The sequence below is a fragment of the Leptonychotes weddellii genome, chromosome 3 (genome assembly GCF_054177405.1).
Source record: "Leptonychotes weddellii isolate Sample4059 chromosome 3, ASM5417740v2, whole genome shotgun sequence".
Lineage (NCBI taxonomy): Eukaryota > Metazoa > Chordata > Mammalia > Carnivora > Phocidae > Leptonychotes > Leptonychotes weddellii.
In genome coordinates this window covers 1,306,731-1,326,108 of record NC_138371.1, presented here as the reverse complement: position 1 = coordinate 1,326,108, position 19,378 = coordinate 1,306,731, and the positions used below count along the sequence as shown (strand labels likewise).

The following is a 19,378-nucleotide window of genomic DNA, read 5'->3' as shown; positions in this document are numbered from 1 at the left end:
TGCTTTTGAGAAGCAAGTGCCATCTATCCCCTGGCACTCTGCGGCGCGTCCCCGGCGGCCGCGTGCGGGAGGAGGCTGCTCACAGGTGAACCTGGGAGACCCAGGCTGGGGAGCCAGCGGTGCTGCGGGGACCCCAAGCTATTGCTGGCCCCCAGGATGTAAGCCTTGGGGTGGCGTGAGGTCCTGGCAGAGGGGTGACAAAACATCTGTCTGCCAGCCACAGGCCACGTGAGCGTGTTCGCCGGAGGAGACCAGGCTGCACGGCCAGGGAGCCCCGGGCCTGAACCAGTCCCATCCCGCGAAGCCACAGCGAGGGGTGGCTCCAGGTCTGGGCCAGGAGGTGGCGCTCTGCTGCACAGGGCCTCTGGGGCATCCAGCCCAGGGGCTCCTTCTGGAGCACGTGCTTCCGAGAGCACCCTGGGTTGCTGTCCCAGTCAGCAGGAAGGGAGGGAGAACGCATACAGGTAGTGGGATCTCCCTGGGCCGGGTCTGGAGGAATCCCACATAGCTCCCACACAGTCCATTGACCAGAACTTGGTGACATGGCAGTCCCTAACCGCACGGGCTGCTGGGAAGTGTAGTCCCTAACCGCACGGGCTGCTGGGAAGTGTAGTCCCTAACCGCACAGGCTGCTGGGAAGTGTAGTCCCTGGCAGCACAGGCTGCAGGGAAGTGTAGTCCCTGGCAGCACAGGCTGCTGGGAAGTGTAGTCCCTAACAGCATGGGCTGCTGGGAAGTGTAGTCCCTGGCAGCATGGGCTGCAGGGAAGTGTAGTCCAGCTGTGAGTTGGGGCTGTAGGGCTGCTATGGATCGTCACTTCCCCAGGGTGGAGCACCAGGCATGGGGAAGCGGGGAGGCCCAGAAGCTCTAGAAGGACCACATGAGAGAACCCAGGACACCCATCCTGGAAAAGGAAACTCGAGAGCATGTGCATCTTCAAGTATTTGAAAATCTGAAGCAGCTTGACTGTGTGCAGGCAAATCCAAAGGGAAGTGGAGAAAACGGGTGAGATGCACAGGGAGCTATTTTGAGTCTCCATAAGAAATAACAGCCAACAGGCAGATTGTCCCAGAGCGAAGCCAGGATCTCGTGCTGTGGACGGACCCCATGGGCACCCAGCACCCAGGCCCACAATGACAGAACAGGAGCTTCCCCTTCCCTCCTTTTATAAAGCCCTTGTCAACGCATCCCTCTTTCCTTTTCTTCATCCATTCTGGTTTGTCCTTCTCCACGATCCGAGAATCACTGCTCCTCGCTCTCTGAGCAGAAGAGGCTGCAGGCCCGAGAGCTGCTTGCCCAGTGCCCCGGCCATAGCCGACTCTGTCTCAGCTCAGGCAGGCACGAGGGGGCAGGCACTGAGGGCCACCTGCCCACCTTCAGAACAAACAAGAAAGAGTACAAAGCTGCGTTTGCAAGCCACTGTGAGCCTAAGAAAAGCACCACATATGTTATTATAGGCACGTTTCTCCCCACGATGTTCGTGGATGTGAATCGGGAAGGCAGGCCAAGGGTCCGAGTGAGCAGATGCGCCTGAGCCCACCAGGTGGGCACACGTGGCCGAGAGCAGGCTGAGGGGCAGGACTTGGGGTAGCACCTTCCAGGGGGAAGGAGCCGGGCCCTCTGGGCAAAGACGAGGGCTGGTGCCGTCTCCTGCCAGGCTTTGCAGTTTCATGCTAAGCGGCCGCACTCAGATAGCAGCTTCCAGGCTGGACAAGACGCCCCTGGAGCTCATCAGCCTGGAGCCACCATGTGGCAGAGGTGGGCGGGGAACAGAGCAGCCCCGGAGGGAGCCAGACACCCCATTCCCAGAGGAGCTCCGCCACAGGGGTCAGGCGGTCCTGGGCAGCCCCTTCTGCTCCCTGGGCCTACTTCCCCTTCATTGCCTGAGCAGTGGCTGCACTCACTCTCCCCACCACCAGGGGCTGACCTCGGGGTCACATCCCTGCAGGCTAAGGACTTGCTTAGGATTATCAACCCTGTCCTTCACTCGAGGTCACTGTCCGCTCTGAGCAAGCCGCGCCTGATTGTCACTGCAAGAGCCGTCGTGCGAATTCCAGGGTATGTCACTCCTTGGGTACATTCATCTTCAAAACCAACTCTAAAATCCCCTAATTCTATAGAAAATCACAGCAGCCCCCTCCCCAACCCCCAAACAAATCCTGGAGGCTGGCTGCCTGCAGAGGGGTCACAGGAATGCGCCCGCCGCGATGCAGACCCCCCTCCGGCAGCGAGGCCCCGTCCTCCTGGCACCAGACCTGAGTGCACCTGGCAGGTCGTGCTAAGCAGCGCAGGGGCGGGTAGCCAGGCTGCGCGGCTGAGGCCGCACCGAGTCTCGGCGTCCCAGAGCAGCTGGGGACCCGCACCCCCGCCCCCTCCCGTGTCAGGCTGCCTGGGCCCTGGAGCAGAACTGCTGGCCTCGTTCGTTTTCTCTCTCCCCGCGCAGAACACACATCCCAGAGTGCGCTTTAATCCACAGATTCCAAAGGGCAACAGGGCTGTTTATCCAGACCTCTGGCTCCTGAAACCATTGTTTCCTGTAGCCCGGCTTTCCAAACCATTTCCTACTTTCCTGCTGATCCCGAGAAAATGTGAACTCTCCCCGAGGGAGGGTGCAACTGGCAGACAGCTGGCCTAAAGCTGGCAAAGGCCGTTAGGGGGTCGGTGGCCCACAGGAAGAGGGCGATGAGATGCCGCCAGTCGGCAGCTCTTGCTGGTAATGCCCACCCCGCCCCGCCCCACTGTCCATGCCTCCACGACACAATCCTCCTGGGCCCCGGGGAAACACCCCGGGCTGGGAGACACATGGAGGGCAGGGTCGCACCCTGCCAGGCCCGGCACCCAGCCAGACCCCTCCTGGCCAGCCCTTAGGAGCAACCCCGGGGCCTCCTCACTGGGGGCTGAGCACGTGGGTCCCCTGGTGACCTGGTTAGATGCAGATGGCAGGTGCTGATGTGGCAGCGCCCACTGGGAGGGTCACAGCTCTGCAGGCTCGGGTGAACACGTGCTGCTGCTTGGCCTCGGTCACGTCCCGGAGCCATCACCAGGACTGCGCATGTCCTTAGCGAAGAGAACAGGAACAACTCTAGGTGTGAAGTGCTTTCACATACAAATTCCCCTCTATCCGATGAGGAGGCCGAACTACCTCCTTCTTACAACTGAGAGAGTAAATACAGAAGTCGCCTGCTGAAAGGCACACCCAGGTCATGGATTCATTCAACAAACATCTCGAGCACCTACTGTCTGCCTGGCATTGGGACACGGAGCTGAGCAAAGTCAGGCCTGCCCGGTTCACGGCTTAGCGGGGAGGCAGAAGGGGCTCACTGCACACCAGCCACAAGGCGGTGAGATCGGTGAGAACCAGGAAGGGGCTGTATGGAGCTTGGGGTGGGGGAGGGGCCCCTGAGCACAGAAAGAGAGCGAGTTCCCAGGCTCTCCCTCCTGCGCCATTGAGGCCCTGGCTGATCCCTCGGCTTCTGGCTTCTGGTCCAGAGGCTCTGACTTAGCCAGTGTGGACGGGGGTCCAGGGATCTGTATTTTAAGGAGAACCCCAGTGAATTCTCATCACCAGGGAAATTTGAGAAGTGTATCAGTGCTGGCCTCCTAACACCCCAGAGGTGGCTGCCCCACCCCTGAGAGCCCCTTAACTGAATGTGCCTGGACATCAGTGTTTCTACACGCTCCTGGAACTTCTAGTGTGCAACCGGGGCCCCTGCCGCTGAGGAGGGCTGACAGAGAAGGGGTCCCCAGGAGGCGACAGCCAGGTGAGCCCTGAGGGTAACAAGGATGACAAGCAGCCCCTTATGTGTGTGTGTCCTGGGGGCCCTCAGACTTCTCTGGGTGCACCTCCGCCCCGAGCCACACATGGGGAAAGAACACCCTGCCCAGCGCGGGGGCCAGGGACAGGGAGACCGAGGTCCTGGTCCTGCGAGGAGTTCATGGCTTTCTGGCAAGAGGGAGGGAGGGAGGAGGCAGGAGGAGGCCTAGAGGCGGGTGCTGGGGGTCAGAGATGAGAGCTGGCTGGGAGAGCTGGGGACTGCCCCGGACTCGGGAGTCAGAGGGGGCACGGCTGGGGAGAGGGGAGGCGAGGCGTCCAGGCAGAGGCCTCAGGGAGGAGGCCATGGGCCAGGGAGAGGCCGCTGGGGCAGGAGGGCTGGTGTGCATGGGTGCAGCAGGGAGGAGGGTAGAAGTGAGCTGGAGCCTGGGCTGGAGAGGCAGGGGACTCCCACCTGCCGGGAGACGCAGGGCGGCCTCACAGAGTGGCCAGCAGGGTGACAAGCCATGAACCCGAGCATGGAGGATGCGTTCATGGGCCAGACCCCATCCTCACTCATCCTGCAGTCACTTCGCGCACAGACCCTGCTGCGGGCCTTGCGCCAGGTGCTGGGAATAAAGCGGTCAGAACATTAAATCGGGAGGTTCCCTCTGGGTGGGGCAGATCTGTGTCACTTCCCAAGGCCTTCTCTCCAGGTGAGGATCACCTCCAACACCCCCCCACCCCCGCAGAGGACACTGGTCATACAGGGTCGGGCCGCCCCCATGACCTCGCTTACCTCTGTGAAGACTGTCCCTAAAGAAGGTCACGTGGTGATGAGGTACTGGGGTTAGGATACCAACATGTGAACTAGGGGGATGGTTCAACCGTGAGTAACCCCGACAGGGAAGCAGGCCTGCTCTGGAGGGTCCCCGGCAGGTCTGCCTGAACCCGGGCCATGTCCTGGGCTTGTCTGTGGGTCTTCTGATGATCTGGGTCATGGTTTGGGGAGACAATATAGTGTAGACTGAACGTCACCCTGCGAGCAGGGAGCCAGTTTAATCTGTCAGGCCCAGCGGGAGGGCGCACGTGGGCAGGTCCTGGAAGCCCGCGGTGGGGGCTATCAGCACCAGGGGCACAGGGAAGGAGGGTGTGGCCGCAGGAGCCTCGGCCGGCCCCAAACACCACCAGGACCTTCCATCTCCTGCTAAGAAGCAAGGTCTGCGCCCCTGTCCTCCCCACTCCGGAGTCCCCTTGGCCAATCTCCGCGCAGCGCTCCTGAGTGCGAGCCTGCACACGCCCGGTCCAGACAGGAGGTTCAGCAGTGAGCAGACCGACAGGACAGGGTGAGCCTGCAAGGCCCTCGAATGCTGCAGAAGGAACCATGAAGGAGGAGGAGAGGCACCAAGATAAGACCCTTCGCCTGGGTGGCTCAGTTGGTTAAGCGACTGCCTTCGGCTCAGGTCATGATCCTGGAGTCCCCGGATCGAGTCCCGCATCGGGCTCCCTGCTCGGCAGGGAGCCTGCTTCTGCCTCTGACCCTCCCCCCTCTCATGTGCTCTCTCTCTCTCTCTCTCATTCTCTCTGTCTCAAATAAATAAATAAAATCTTAAAAAAAAAAAAAAAAAAAAAAGGACACGGACAGCCAGGATGGCTCCCTGGAGCGACCACTCTAGAAGGATCCTGAACTCCAGCAGCGGACCTGCCCCAGGGGCCTGCTGCCGCCAAGAAGCTGCCACCGCCGCTGTGTTCTAGGTGAGCAGGAAATGGTTCCCTGCGCATGAACATTCCTTGCAATTCCCGCTTGGGCTTCTTAAATCAGCCTCCTAGCTCCTGGTTTCCATCACGTCATGAGCAATCCTTCCTTTACAAATGCCTTGAGAGACGTAAAACATACCCGAATGAGCCAGCGCCCTGGACACAGCCATGTGCCCCGCTCAGCCCCTCGCCCCAGCGGCACCCAACACCCCATCCCTCGCCCCAGTGGTACCCAACTCCCACCCTCTGTTCTTCACCCCAGTGGTACCCAACCTGACAAGTTCATTGCTATCATTTATCTTTCCAGACCTTCGTAGATATGTTCCATCTTAGGAAGTGGGAGGCGGTATTCTGTGTGTGTCTGAATCACAGGACGATGTCAGGTCGTATGGACGGTTACACAACGTGCCTCTTTCTCAGCACACAGTAGTTCTGAGGTCAAGCCATACCACTAATGATAAAAGCATTAATTTTAAGCGAGTCTCTCATGCCATTTGGTTTGGCTGAAGAGCAGGCTGATGGTGGCCCACGGGGCTCCTTCCAGCCCCATGAGGGTCAGAGTCCTGAAGCCCCCACCGGCTCTCAGCCTGCTCGAGAGGAGCCTGGCTCCACCCGCAGACCCGGGCCCCTCCTCGCCCACTGGCCACCACACGGGCATGGGATGGAGCCCCAGGGGTGCCCGGAGCGGGAGCGGTAGGACCGTCCCCAGGCACTCAGGTCTCCAGGCACCTCTCCCCTTACAGGTGGTCTCAGTGACAGGCACGACCTGCCAACGAGGAACATTCTGTCTGAGAAGGTCTTTTTCTGGTCTGGTTCTCACGGTCAGCGTGGCTCCTCTCTCGTCTGCCTGGGCTCTGCGGGATCTAACACCGTGCCGGCTCTGGATTGGCCGTGGCAGGCGAGTCCAGACTCCCCGCACAGACCACAGGCCCCTTGCGCACGTTTCCCTTCTGATTGTGGGCATTGTCGTCTAGGACCACCCGTCCCCCCTCTTCCCGACAGGGCACTTGGTGGCCATGGGACGTCCGAGGTCTCCACGACTGAAGCCGGAACTGAGCCGCCGGGTTGGACGGAGGGGGACTCGGTGTCTGAGCAGCATCTCCCGCTGCTTCAGGGGCACGGAGACCGCTGCTCTCTTGCCCTAGGAAAGGAGACTCTGGCGAAGGAATGGCAGGACGTTCCTCCCCCGCCATCCAGGGAGCGCGCTGCCAGCCACCATCACTGCTGCCCAGAGCCTTGTCGTTATCACACGAGGCCACTTCTCCACCTGCCGTAAGCCCAGGCCTCCCCGGAGCGTGGGTTCAAACCGCGGCCCTGTGCTGCCCGGGGCTTCGTCTGCCTGCTGGAGTCCTGGGGCTGCCCTAACAGCACCCCCCACTGGGCAGCTACGCAACAGAAAGGTGTGGCCCCACCGTCTGGGGGCCGGAAGTCCCAGATCAAAGTATGGGCAAGGCGGGGGCCCTGGGGGCCATGAGGGAGACTCTGTCCCAGGCCCCCAGCTTCTGGTGGTCGTGGTGACCCTTGGCGTTCCTTGGCTTGTGGGTGCGTCACGCCGTCTCTGCTCCATCTTCCCATGGCGCTCTCCTTGTGTGGGTGTGTCTCTGTGTCCATATGTCCCCTTCTTATGAGGACACAGTCATATGGGATCAGGGCCCACCCTCAGGACCTCATCTTAACTTGACCATCTGCAAAGACCTTATTTCCAAATAAGGTCACATTCACAGGTACTGGACTTAGGATTTCAACACTTTGCAGGGGACACAATTCAGCCCATGAGAGTCTACCCTGTGGGGATAATTACAGGGGCACCCGGAACTGTTGTGGGGATCTCAGAGCCAGGCCTTCCTCGTGCTGAGGGCAGGGGATGTAGGCACGCCTCGCAGGGCTGGCTTCTCTTGTGACTGGCCCTGGGAACTTAGGGGACCCAGCGGCCAGGTGGCAGCACGAGCTGGACACTGGCCTGCGATCCCAGAGTGCTCACCTCATGGCGGCAGGACCCCGGAGCCCGGGCCTGGGCTGAGGCTGCGTTTCCTGCTTCTGCTTCTGCAAAGTCAGAGTGTGGACCTGAGGCTCTTTGACCATCCTGGTTTCCACATTCACGCCCCCATGGTTTAAGAGAAAAACAAGTCCAGGTGCCACGGTGGTGTAAAGCGAGGTTTCCTGTAATCCAGTGATGGCGTGAGGGCTGGGAGGTGTCACCGTCAGGTCCACATGGCTCCAGACCACAGATCTCATGGCCTCCAAAGCCTTGGTCACCAGGAAAACCTGGGGTCCCCAGGACAGGACCAGCTGCAGGCAGGGAGGGAGCCCAGCCAGGGGCTCCATGACCTGATGCTGAGCTCTTGGCCTCAGGGAGGGCAAGACAAGGGTGCCAACTGGAGAGGCCTGCACTGGCCAATGGGCAGGGACAGCTGGACAGAGTGGCCAGGGGTCAGCTCCTCGATCAGCCTCTGCACACGCAGCTGCCATGTTCCAGAAGAGGACAGGAGCCAGGAAGAGGAACTGACTATTGGGTCATGAGGCTGGTCCTGCTGAGGCCCACCTGGAAGTAGCTCTCCCATGGAATCTGGGGGCACACTGAGGGCAGACCCCTGGGTTTACTCAGGAGGGAAACAAAGGCATCACCTCCAAGGGAATCACCTCCAGGGAACATCACCTCCAAGAGAATTACCTCCAAAGTGACATCACCTTCAGGAGGACATCACCTCCAGGTGGACATCACTTCCAGGGGACATCACCTCCAGGTGACATCACCTCCAGGTGGATATCACTTCCAGGTGACATCACCTCCAGGGGACATCGCCTCCAGGTGGGCATCACTTCCAGGTGACATCACCTCCAGAGGACATCATCTCCAGGTGGACATCACTTCCAGGACCTCCCTGGGGTGGTGCTCCAGGTACAGACCATGGCTGCATCTGTAGCATTTGGACAAAATGGTCCTTTGCCTTCAAACATCAGTAACTTTCTTATGCCCCCACACTTTTCTAAAAGTGCACCTTAACTTATGATAAAGTTGTACTATTGTCTTCGACTCTGAGTCTGACCATTCCTGTCCTCACAGGTCTTGGAAAAGTCCTCCCCTCTCTGAAGGTGATTGAATGTATTCAGCACTGGGTGAGCAGGGAGGCAGTGCATGGACTCCCTGGTCTCCCCACTGTGTTGCCTCAGACTATCCCCCACCCCCCAATCCCTCTTCTGCATGTGCACTAGGCATCCTGTCACCCCCCACCCCTCCTCTCAAGGTGTGCCCTGCATCCCTCGTGTCCTCTTTCCTCTGCCTTGCATGTCCCTACCTCCCCTGATCTCACTGACAGGCCAATGAAGACAGCCCTGCTCCCAGCATCAGCAACAAGACTGATGAGGGCGCCTTTGTCTGCCTCTCTCACTGAGTCCTGACTCTGGAGACATCTGGACACAGCTGGAGAAGATAAATGACGGATGTCCTTGTCAGGTTTGATAGGGAAATGAATAAGGAGGGAAGTGATGAATGCACTCCTCCATCTCATCAAACCTGGGCTCATGCACACCTGTGTGGGGTAGTACATTTCAGACTGGCCCAAGAGCAGAAAGTCAGACTGAATCTTTTGGAAAGAGGGGTCTCTGCACCTGTCCCTGCACCCACATCCACACAACAGCCCACTTGAGCCCACCTGAAGTGGCTATCAGCCATGACCAGAACAAGTATGCTCTTTTGTGCATAAAACATGCTCAAGCATCATGCAAAGGGTTAGGGAGATATAGTTACCTTTTAATTTTTGGGAAGAGATAATCGACAGAGAAATTACTCCAAAAGGAGAATGGATGCATTGCTGAAGAGGCTCTGTGCACATGGTTTTCTGTCTCCCAGCAGGGTTCCCAACCTCATGTGTTCTTCCACAAAGAGATTCTCACTGGGTTAGGAGGCAGGTGAGATCCCATATTCTTAGGAGGAGTATACTCTTTCCCTACTTCTTAGCTGATCTCAAAAATCCTAATCCCCTTTTCCAGATACTCATTCTCCCAGCCTTCTTTGCAACAAGGGAGGGGCATATGACATCCCTTTGCCAAACAAGATGTAAGCAGAAGACTGAAGGGAGACTTTTGGGAGAGCTTCTCCCTCCTAATAAGAAGTACAGATGCAAGAATAGAGATCCCTGGTACTACTCTTCTCCCTTTGTTCTGCCTTGGAATGTAGATGTGATTCCTGGACCAGTGGAAGCCACCTCGCAAATATGTGGCATAGGCATGAGGTTGAGAAGCTTTCATAGCAGGAAGGCAGCAAAATTCTGGATCCTTGATGACATTACTGAGTTGCCAGACTAATCTTGAGACTACCTAACCTTGGAACTCTTGTCAGTATCATGATAAATATCCTGATGATTCACAACATGATGTTGGATTTTCTATTACCTGCAGCTGTAAATATCATAGCTGATGTCTCATTTATAAGATAAATTTCTATGCAAGTACTACCACTGATATAGGGAGGAATTAGTAGAGATCCACTGGGGAGCCAGAACTCCTAACCCTGTCCTTCAGTCCCAGGACCTTCCCCTGCAGGTGTCAACAGAGGACACATAGGGAACCTGGACTTCTACCCCCACCTAGCAGTTTGAGGCAGTGCCCCCACTTCCCCTCAGGAGCAGTGTTACAGGAAGTCAGCTAAAAAAAAAAAGATTTAAATAAGATCCAGAGTTTCATAACATTGTATACAAACTGCTCAGATCTCAATAGAAAACCACTTGTCATACTAGGACCCAGGAACATCTAAAACCAAAAGAAACAGGAAAATCAAAATATAGCCAACAATGAGATAACAGAGAAATCAGAATAACTTGATAAGGATTTCAAAGCAGCCATCATGAAAATACTTCAACAAGCAATTAAAAATATGCTTGAAATAATGAAAGAATAGAAAGTTTCAGCAGGCAAAATAGGAAGTACCAACAATAAAATATAAGATCTAAAGAAGAACCAAATGTAAATTTTAGAACTTAAAAATATAATAACTAAATTAAAAAAAATCAGTGATGGGCTCACCAGAAGAATAAGGGGGACAGAGGAAAAATAAGTGAACTGGAAAACAGAATAATAGGAACGACCGCATCTGAACAATAGGGAGAAAATGGAATGAAAAAAAAATAATAATAACAGAGCCTCAGGGACCTATGAGACTATAACAAAAGACCTAATACTTGTGCCATCAGAGTCCCAGAAAGAGAAGAGAAAGATGGTGGGACAAAAACCAACAAACAACAACAACAAAATACCCACAAAAACAGAACAGAACAAAACAAAAACAACTTGAAGAAATAATGCCAAAAACTTCCCAAATTCAGCAAAGGACACAAACCCACAGATTCAAGAGGCTGAACAAGCCCCAAAGAGAATAAACCACAAATAATCCATACAAAGACATATCATAATCAAACTTACAAAAACTAAAGACAAATAAAAAAATGTGAAAGCTGCCAGACAGAAATGAAGCATAACCTATGGGGGAAAGCATCCAAATGATGGTGAATTTTCTCTTTAGAAACCATTGAAGGCCAGGAAAAAAAATGTGGCAAAACATTTTACATGTGCCAAAAGAAAACACCATCAACCCAGAGTCCTATATCCAGAAAAAATAACCTTCAGGGATGAAGGGGAAATCAAGATATTCTCAGATAAAGAAAAACTATGGGAGTTTATCCACAGCAGACGTACCCTGAAAGAATGGCTAAACAAAACCCTCTGAACAGAAAGGAAGAGATAAAAGAAGGAAATCAGGAAGGAAGAGAGAACAGATGAGCAAAAAAAAAAAAAGAGTAAATATAATTCTCTTTGAGTTTTCTAAATTAAGGTTGGCAATTCAAGCAAAAGTTATAACTGTCTGATATGGCTCTAAATTTATACAGAGGAAATATTTAAGACAACTATATTATAAATGGGGAGGACAAAGGGATGTAAAGGGAGATAAGTTTTCTGCATTTAACTCAGACTGGCAAACTAATGCCACCAGACTGTGATAAGTTATGTGTGCATAATATAACATGTAAAACAACCACTAAAAAAGCTATACAAACATATACACTGAAAAAACCCTATAGATAAATCAAAATGGGATGCTAAAAATGTCAAGTAACCCACAGAAATACAGAAGAAACCAAAATAAAAACCAAAACAGACAGAAAACAAAAATTAAAATGGAAACAATAGCCTTCACATATCAATAATTACATTAAATGCAAATGGTCTCAATGCACCAATTAAAAGACAGAGATTGGAAGAGTGGATAAAAAAATCATGACCCAACTACAAGCTGACTAGAAGAAATTCACTTCAATATAATGATACAGAAAGGTTGAAAGTAAAATAATGAAAAAAATGTATCATCCAAACATTAATCAAAGGTAAGCAGGAGTGGCTACATCAATATTAGATAAAGTGTATTTCAGAGTAAAAAATAATATATACCAGAAACAAAGAGGGACATCAAATAATAAAAGGCCAATCCATCAAAAAGATATAGTAATCTTAAATGTGTATGCGCCCATAACAGGGCTGTATGATATAAGAAACAAAAACTGATAGAAATGGAAAAAGACAAACCCTTAATTAGAGGCAGAAACTTCAAAGCTACCACAACTCGACAAAAGTCAGCCAGGATCTGGAAGTACTCACAGTATCATAACCAACAGATACAACAGGTATTTATAGAACACTCCACTCAACAACAGCAGAATACATATTCACTTCAAGTGCCGAAGGATCAGACAGCCAGATAGACCATGTCTTGTGCCATAAGACAAACCTCACCAAATTTAAAAGAATTGATCATACAGAGCATGTTTTCTGACCACAATGGAATCAAAACAAAGACCAATAATAGAAAGATAACAGGAAATTCTCCAAACAATTGGAAACTGAACAACACACTCCAAGATAATCCATGCGTCTAAAATGGAATCTCAAGGGGAATTTTAAAATAGTACATTGACCTGAATGAAAATTAAATACAATGTATCAAAATATGTGGGACAGAGCTAAATAAAGCATTAACAAGAGGGAAATTTATAGCAATAACTGCATACTTTAGAAAAGAAGAAAAGTCTCAAGTCAGTAACCTGACTTCCCACCTCAAGAACCTAGAAAATAGAGAGAAAAATGAACACCACAGCCAGCAAAAGAAAGGAAATAATGAAGAGCAGAAATCAAAATCAAAAAACATTAAAGAAAAATAAAAGAAAATTTTTTGAAAGATAAAAAATGTGATAAATCTCTGGGAATACTGACTGTAGTAAACAGAATACTGATCTCCCCCAAAGATTTCCACTTCCCAATCTTTAGAGCCTGTGAATATGCTAGTTCACACAGCAAAGAGGAATTAAGTTTGCAGATGGAACTAAGGTTGCTAACAGATAACCTTAAAATGGATAGGAAATATACATCAAGTATATAACATTCCAAAGAAAACTAGACGGACTATATTAATATAACACAATAAAGATTTTTAGGGCACAGAAAATTATCAGTGGAAAAGAGAAACATTTCATAATCGTAACTTCAGTTAAATCATTAAAAGGACAGAAAAATCTTAAATATATCCAATAACAAAGCTTTTAAATTAATAAAACAAAAACTGTTCAAACTGAAAGGAAAATAGAAAATCCACCATGTCAGTCTGAGACTTCAACACTCCTCTCCCAATAATTAATAGAACAATCATGACAGCACTCCAGCTGGCCTTAAGGTTTAACTTGCTTTGAATTAATACACTCCTTGCTTGCTGACCTAAGGCCCTTAATCTGTAATAGAACTAAGTTACTTTCTTTGAGATTTGCCAACCACTGGCTTTGGGGAATAAAGGACCAGAGCATCCCCAGGCCACAGAGGCCAGCAGGTCTGTTGAAGCCCCCTTAGTTTTCTGATTAGCTCATGAATCTTTCAGCAATTTTTTTTTTTCTATTTTAAGTTCACACAAATGACTTTACTGACCTTGCTTTGCACATCTGTAGACCTTGCCCTCCTTTGCAGAAAGAATAGAGTACTCTTACACAACCACCCCTGGGCACCAAGGAACCAGAACTTCTTGCACAACCTCCAAGCACAGACATAACTCTGTAGTTGGCATCATCAAGTCTGCATGTAATCAAGAAATGTCACAGACAACTGCACTCCCTTAACTGATTAAGCCCCTTTAAAAATCTCTGGGCCAGGCTGAAACCTGGGAGTTGGCCTTTGGACAAGAGGTTACTTTCTCCCCAGGTGGCTGGCCTCCTGAACAAAGCTCATATTCCCTTCCAGTCAAGCTCATCTATTGAGTATTGGCCTTTCAAGTGACAGGCAGCTGAACTTGGCTTTTGGTAACACAAGTACACTGAAAATCAGTAAGGATAAAAAGACCTGAATAAACATATAAACGAATATTACTTATCTGACACTTACAGAACACTCCACCCAATAAAGCAGCATACATATTGTTTTTATTGCGCATGGAATATTTATCTAGATAGGCCATTAAAATTCCCCAATATTGTAAAAAATATTCAAATCATACAAGTATGATTTCTGATCACAACAGACTTAAACCAGAACTCTACACCCTCCCCCCAAAAAATCTGAAAAATCCCCAAATATTTGGAATAGAGCACAAACTTAAATAGCCACTGGGTCAAAGAAAAAGATCATAAGGAAAATTAGAAAATATCATGAACTGGATAAAAATGAAAACATAAAATATCAACATTTATAGAGTACAGCTGAAGCAGTGATTAGAGGGAAATTTGTAGCATTAAATGTATATATTAGTAAAGATGAATGGCTCTCAATGATCAAAGCTTCCATTCTGAAGAGCTTCTAAAAGAGCAAAATTAATCCCAAAGGAAGCATAGGAGGAAAATAAAGATAAAATCAGCAATCCATGCAATCAACAAAAATATAACAAAAATGGAGACAATAAATAAATCAAAAAGTTGATGAAAATATGAATAAATATGGTAAACATCTATTCAGATTATCTGGGGAAAAAAGGGAAGTTTATATAAGGAATGAATGAAGAGACATCACTACAGACTCTACAGACATTGAAATGAATACTATGAACTTTATGCCAATATATTTGATAACTTGGAGGAAATGGGAAAAATTCTTGAAAGACACAAACTACCAAAGCTTACTCAAGAAGAAATATATAATACCAATAGTCTTATATCTCAATTTGATGAGAACTTCCTTCCCTCCTTTCATGTCTTAATCCTGCAGGCTTCAGGGAGGCCACGTGTGGTGTCCTCCCCTCTGGAGCTGTGGTGTTCTACTTTTTTGCTGGTGTTCCTCTCTGCTTAAGCCACCTGTCCAGAAGTTTTAGCGTCTTAGCACACAGGCCCTGTCCACCTCCTCTTCCTGCCCTGCTGTTCAAGATGCAAAGTCAGGAGTCCTTCATGTTTTGAGAATATTCTCCTAACCTTGAGGGAAAGAGAGGTGTGTTTAAAAGATCACCTTTGGACAAACCCACAGGTTCTAGAAACTCACACAGCTCTCAAGGCTAATGCTGGCTTCCTCTCTGAAATGGTACCAAAAAGTGCCCGTGTCTCATTCTTAATTTGACTGTAATTAGTCATATGCTTCAGTATTCCCCTATACTTTTGGGAGCTCAGATCCTCTCCCTGGGTAGTCCAGCCCATCAGTGACCCAAAAGTCCTCCTGGGAGGAAGTGATAAGATGGCGAATGTGTCAATCACTCTATGGGGCATCGAACCCTGCAAGTGATTCTGGGTGACTCTTATCCCTTCCCCAGATCCTGCTTTTACACCCTTCAAGTTCCTGCTCAAATGTCTTCTCTCTGCTCCTCTTCTTGAACTGTACCTCCATGTGGTCACCTGTCAATGATTCCATGGCCCCTTGTTGCATGGTATTACTGCCTTGGGATGGTTACAAGAATCTAATATTATATAAAGTACAAACGCCACAAGGCACAGCCCTTGGCACATGGTAGGCCCTAACTAGCCCTTATTCACTCCTTCACCAAATGTATCTCATACCCAAGGGTGATGTGGACCTCAGGGGGCTACAATGGGCAGGAGGGAGAAAGTAATCTACATGGGATTTACCATGTGTTAATTCAGAGAGGTTTAACCTGTCCCCGCTGCTAACACATGTGTTTCTGGAAGCCATGACATTGCCTTAAAAATTTCTATACACCAGCCAAATAGAAAAGGCTTGATGAATAGTTCTTGGATGTAAAACAAATAGGAGGAAGAGGAAGACAGGAAATGGAAAAGAAATGCACTTTGGGAAATGAATTTCATTTGGAAAAAAGTTATCAAAGATGGCAAGAAAAGAGAAAAAAGATATCCTGTTAACTTTTAAGTAAGGATGAAGAAGTGTTCACTCCACATCAAATGAAAAATAGCCTGGAAAGGGTTACAGGTGCCCGGGGGGTGGGCAGAGCCTCAAGCAGTGTCCTCCCAGCAAGAGCAGTGGGCATCCACTCTGGCCCTTGCCTCCTGCCCCTCTCTGGGCACCATGGGTCCCAGCCCCTTCCCACACTGCTCCTGCTACTGCGTTGCCACTTTGGGGGCCATGGATTTCATCCCTTCCAGGTTGCTGACACCTTCTGAGTGGGCACGCCTCATCCTTTCCTTGTCACCCCAGTCACACCTGTCACTGAAGACCAGCCAGCAGCAGAGCAGGGCAATGCTTAAATAAGAGTTCAGGGGAGCAGAGAGCCTTCTCTCGTGACAGTGACAAAATATAATTGATCTGAACAACACCCTGCACAGCTGAAAATCCACATATAACTTCTAACCCCCCGAAACTTAACTTCTAAGAGCCTACTGTTGACCAGAAGCCTTACTGATAACAAACAGTTGATTAATCCATATTTTGTGTGTTGTATGTATTATATACTGTATTCTCACAACACAGTAAGATACAGAAAAGAAAACATTATTAAGGAAATCATAAGGGACAGAAAATACATTTATAGTCTGTACTGTAAAAAACCCACATATAAGTGGACATGTGCAGTTCAAATCCATGTTGTTCAAGGGTCAACTGTAACAGTTGAGATGCTGGAATATACCAGGATTTGCAATAAAGTGTTTTCCATCATTTTAAGAGATCATTGAATCATTCATTCATTCAGCAAGTCTGTATCATGCACCTACTGTGTCCCAGACACTGCTGGAGGCTCCAGGACACAGGACCACATGCAGCCCCTGAGGACTGGGCAAATTCTGGCTGGAGGAGGCCCGTCGTCAGCTGAGTGAGTGTGGATTTCCCACCTGGTTCCTATTTAAAAGCCAGTAGCACAGAATAAGGAAGAATAAAGACAAGCGCCTGTGGAACAAGATGCCAACTACCACGTGGATGGCTTGGTACATCTTTTGTCCAGACGTGTAGCTGGTCAGTGAGGGAATGGGATACGTGACACGGAGGGGGCATGGTGCTATCAGTCTGGACTGGAAGGTGGACAGGGCAGGGGGTGGGGGCTGGGCCCTGGGAGTCCCAGCAAGCGAGGAGACACTGGAGCCAGGCCGAGCTTAAGACAGTGACCACCCAAAGTGGGGACAGCCCACAGCAGCCAGCTTGATGGTGGCCCAATGTTCAGGCCAAAGGAGGGGTGTTTGCCTCGTCAACACCATGGCCCAGGACACCTGTATGTCCTGGATTCTGTGCTCAAACAGCTCTCCAGCGATGCAGTCAAATGAGCCACATGTGAGCCACAAATGAGAGGGCCTTGCTGGCTTGTTCCTTATGTAATAAATACGGTAGTTCCACGATCCTTGAGTTGCAAAAAATGTCATGGTTCTTTCTTGTTTTAAATAAAATTAAATACTGTTTGAAGTTCCCTGTCCCTACTCTTGTGGGTCCAGAAGCACAGGGAGCCCTTGCTCCCATCACACACACACACACACACACACGTAACACATGCCCCACACCCACTGGCAAAGACTCTCCTTGACTGAACTTCACTCAGGCTGCTCTGAGATCTGGTCGTGGTGAAAGGGAGACAGAGATGGACATTCGTGGATCCAGAGCCCCCACGATGTAGGCTGGACGTTGTCGGCCGCCATATTTCTTCTACTGGAAACACTTGGGAAGAATGAAGATGCGTCCAGGGACCAGAGTGACAGGCAGCACAGAAGAGGCAGGGCCAGGGGTCAGCGCCAGAGGCCCTGATCACACGGTACCTGAAGCCACCAACACCACCTTCAACTTCGCGGTGATGGTGGGGTTCACATCAGTCACGTCACCAAACAGCATGAATGTGCCAAGTCTAAGCAGGGGCCACCTTACACACCGCGGCCCTGAAAACCGCCACCCCCTTTTCCAGGAAGGGGCAGTTGTTTAGAAGCCAAAGCAAAATTCCAACCATTGAATTCTGTCATGATCGAGGGAGGAGTGGGGGTCCTGTTACATGTCGCTCTGCGTCATGTAGTCCAGCTCTGAAAGCGACACGAAGCAAACTCGAAGCACCCGTCTACTGCAAGGACAGAGCACGGGGCCAGCACGCGGGAGGTTGTGTGTGTGCAGGATGGCGGAGTGGGGGAGGCAGAATGCGAGAGGGCGTGTTCAGCTGGAGACGCCACCTGAAGTGCTCCGTCGGTATTTCTCAAACTAGGTTCCAGAGAACACCACCAAGACCTATGACGCGGTTCTTGGGATTAGGTTGCCAGAGGCTCCCACCCCAGCAGCAGCTTTGTGGGCGCAGGACAGCCCCTCTGAACTCTCCCAAAACGTTACCATGGCTGCCTGTGGCCCCAGAGAGGGTCTCGGAGGCCCCAGGAGCAGGAGACAGGGTCTCCAGAGTCAGAAAGAAAACGAAGAACATACCGTCAACTTATCCAAAATTCCAGCCATGAGGGGGTCTTAGTGGGATGATGAAAAGATCCTTCGGCTCAACATGTTTATGGCCACAGTCACACCACACAATCAAACTACTAGAAACCATCAGACCGCTCACTTGGAAAGGGTGAACTTTATGATAAAGCTTTTTAAAAAAGCACATTTCCAGGGTTTATGTCTCTAACTCCACCCACCTCCACCGGGTCTCCTGGGCTGCAGGGCGCCATTTTGGTCCTGGGTGCAATGCTTCTGCTGTTCCAGCTGGTCTGTTGTGACCAGTGGGTCCTGGAAGCCTGGGGGGACTCCACAGCGGCCTCCGAACCGTGGAGCGCCAGCGACGTCCCCACTGCTGTGAGTCACGCTGCCCCTGGAGCTAGGCGCCGGGCAGGACACCTGGATTGCTGCTAGGGATGGCGGCACAGGTGTTCTCGCTGGCCTGTTCGTTACTGAGCTCTGACGTGGTTCACAGAGAGACAAACGGGCCCCCGGAGTGTCTGGCCGCCTGGAGGGAAGACCCTGCATTCTTGAAAAGCTCAGCCGAGTTGGAAACAAACATGCAGTACCTTCTGGAAGCGTGAGAGAGAGCCCAGATCAGAAAGTGGGAAACGAGGCCACCAGCAAGGAACTAGAAAGGAACAAAAGAAGACAAATCTCAACATTCCCAGGAGGATCCCGTCTGAGAAGGCACATCAGAGTCCCCTGAATCAAGGAGCTGCCACCTCAGCCTCCTTGATCCCTCAGGAGACAGGGGGACAACATAGGGCGGCTCACAGAGATGCTTTGACAGAACACTGCCGTCTCTGGGGAAGCCAGACAATGCTTTCTCGGGAGCCCAGTGACCTTGGTCTGCAACAGCAGGAAGCTCTCACCTGGAGAGAGCAGGGGCCCCGGGGAACCTCCTGGATGGTGAACCAAAGGAGTCCCGGGGACACGCTGAGGTGGCTGAACTAAATACGGAGAACGAATCCAAGCGTGCACTGGATTAGCTCAAGTGGCAGAACAGCCCGTGCCCTTAAAGATCACACGGGAGGTCACTGCCATGGGAACGGGGTGCCGC

The 19,378-nt window shown here is 50.8% G+C and overlaps 1 protein-coding gene across 2 annotated transcripts in view; it reads right to left on the bottom strand.

Annotated features, from left to right (window-relative positions):
- Positions 1-19,378, bottom strand: part of NDUFA10 (NADH:ubiquinone oxidoreductase subunit A10) — a 113,414-nt gene that overhangs the window by 3,810 nt on the left and 90,226 nt on the right. The window contains exon 10 of one of the 2 annotated variants that reach the window (XM_081813264.1): positions 18,436-18,946. The exons of the other annotated variant lie outside the window; for it this stretch is intronic. Within the exon in view, the coding sequence (XP_081669390.1) occupies positions 18,785-18,946 (162 nt within the window). The 3' untranslated portion in view covers positions 18,436-18,784. Of the gene's footprint in view, positions 1-18,435; positions 18,947-19,378 lie in introns of those variants that run through there. 2 annotated transcript variants of the gene reach the window in all.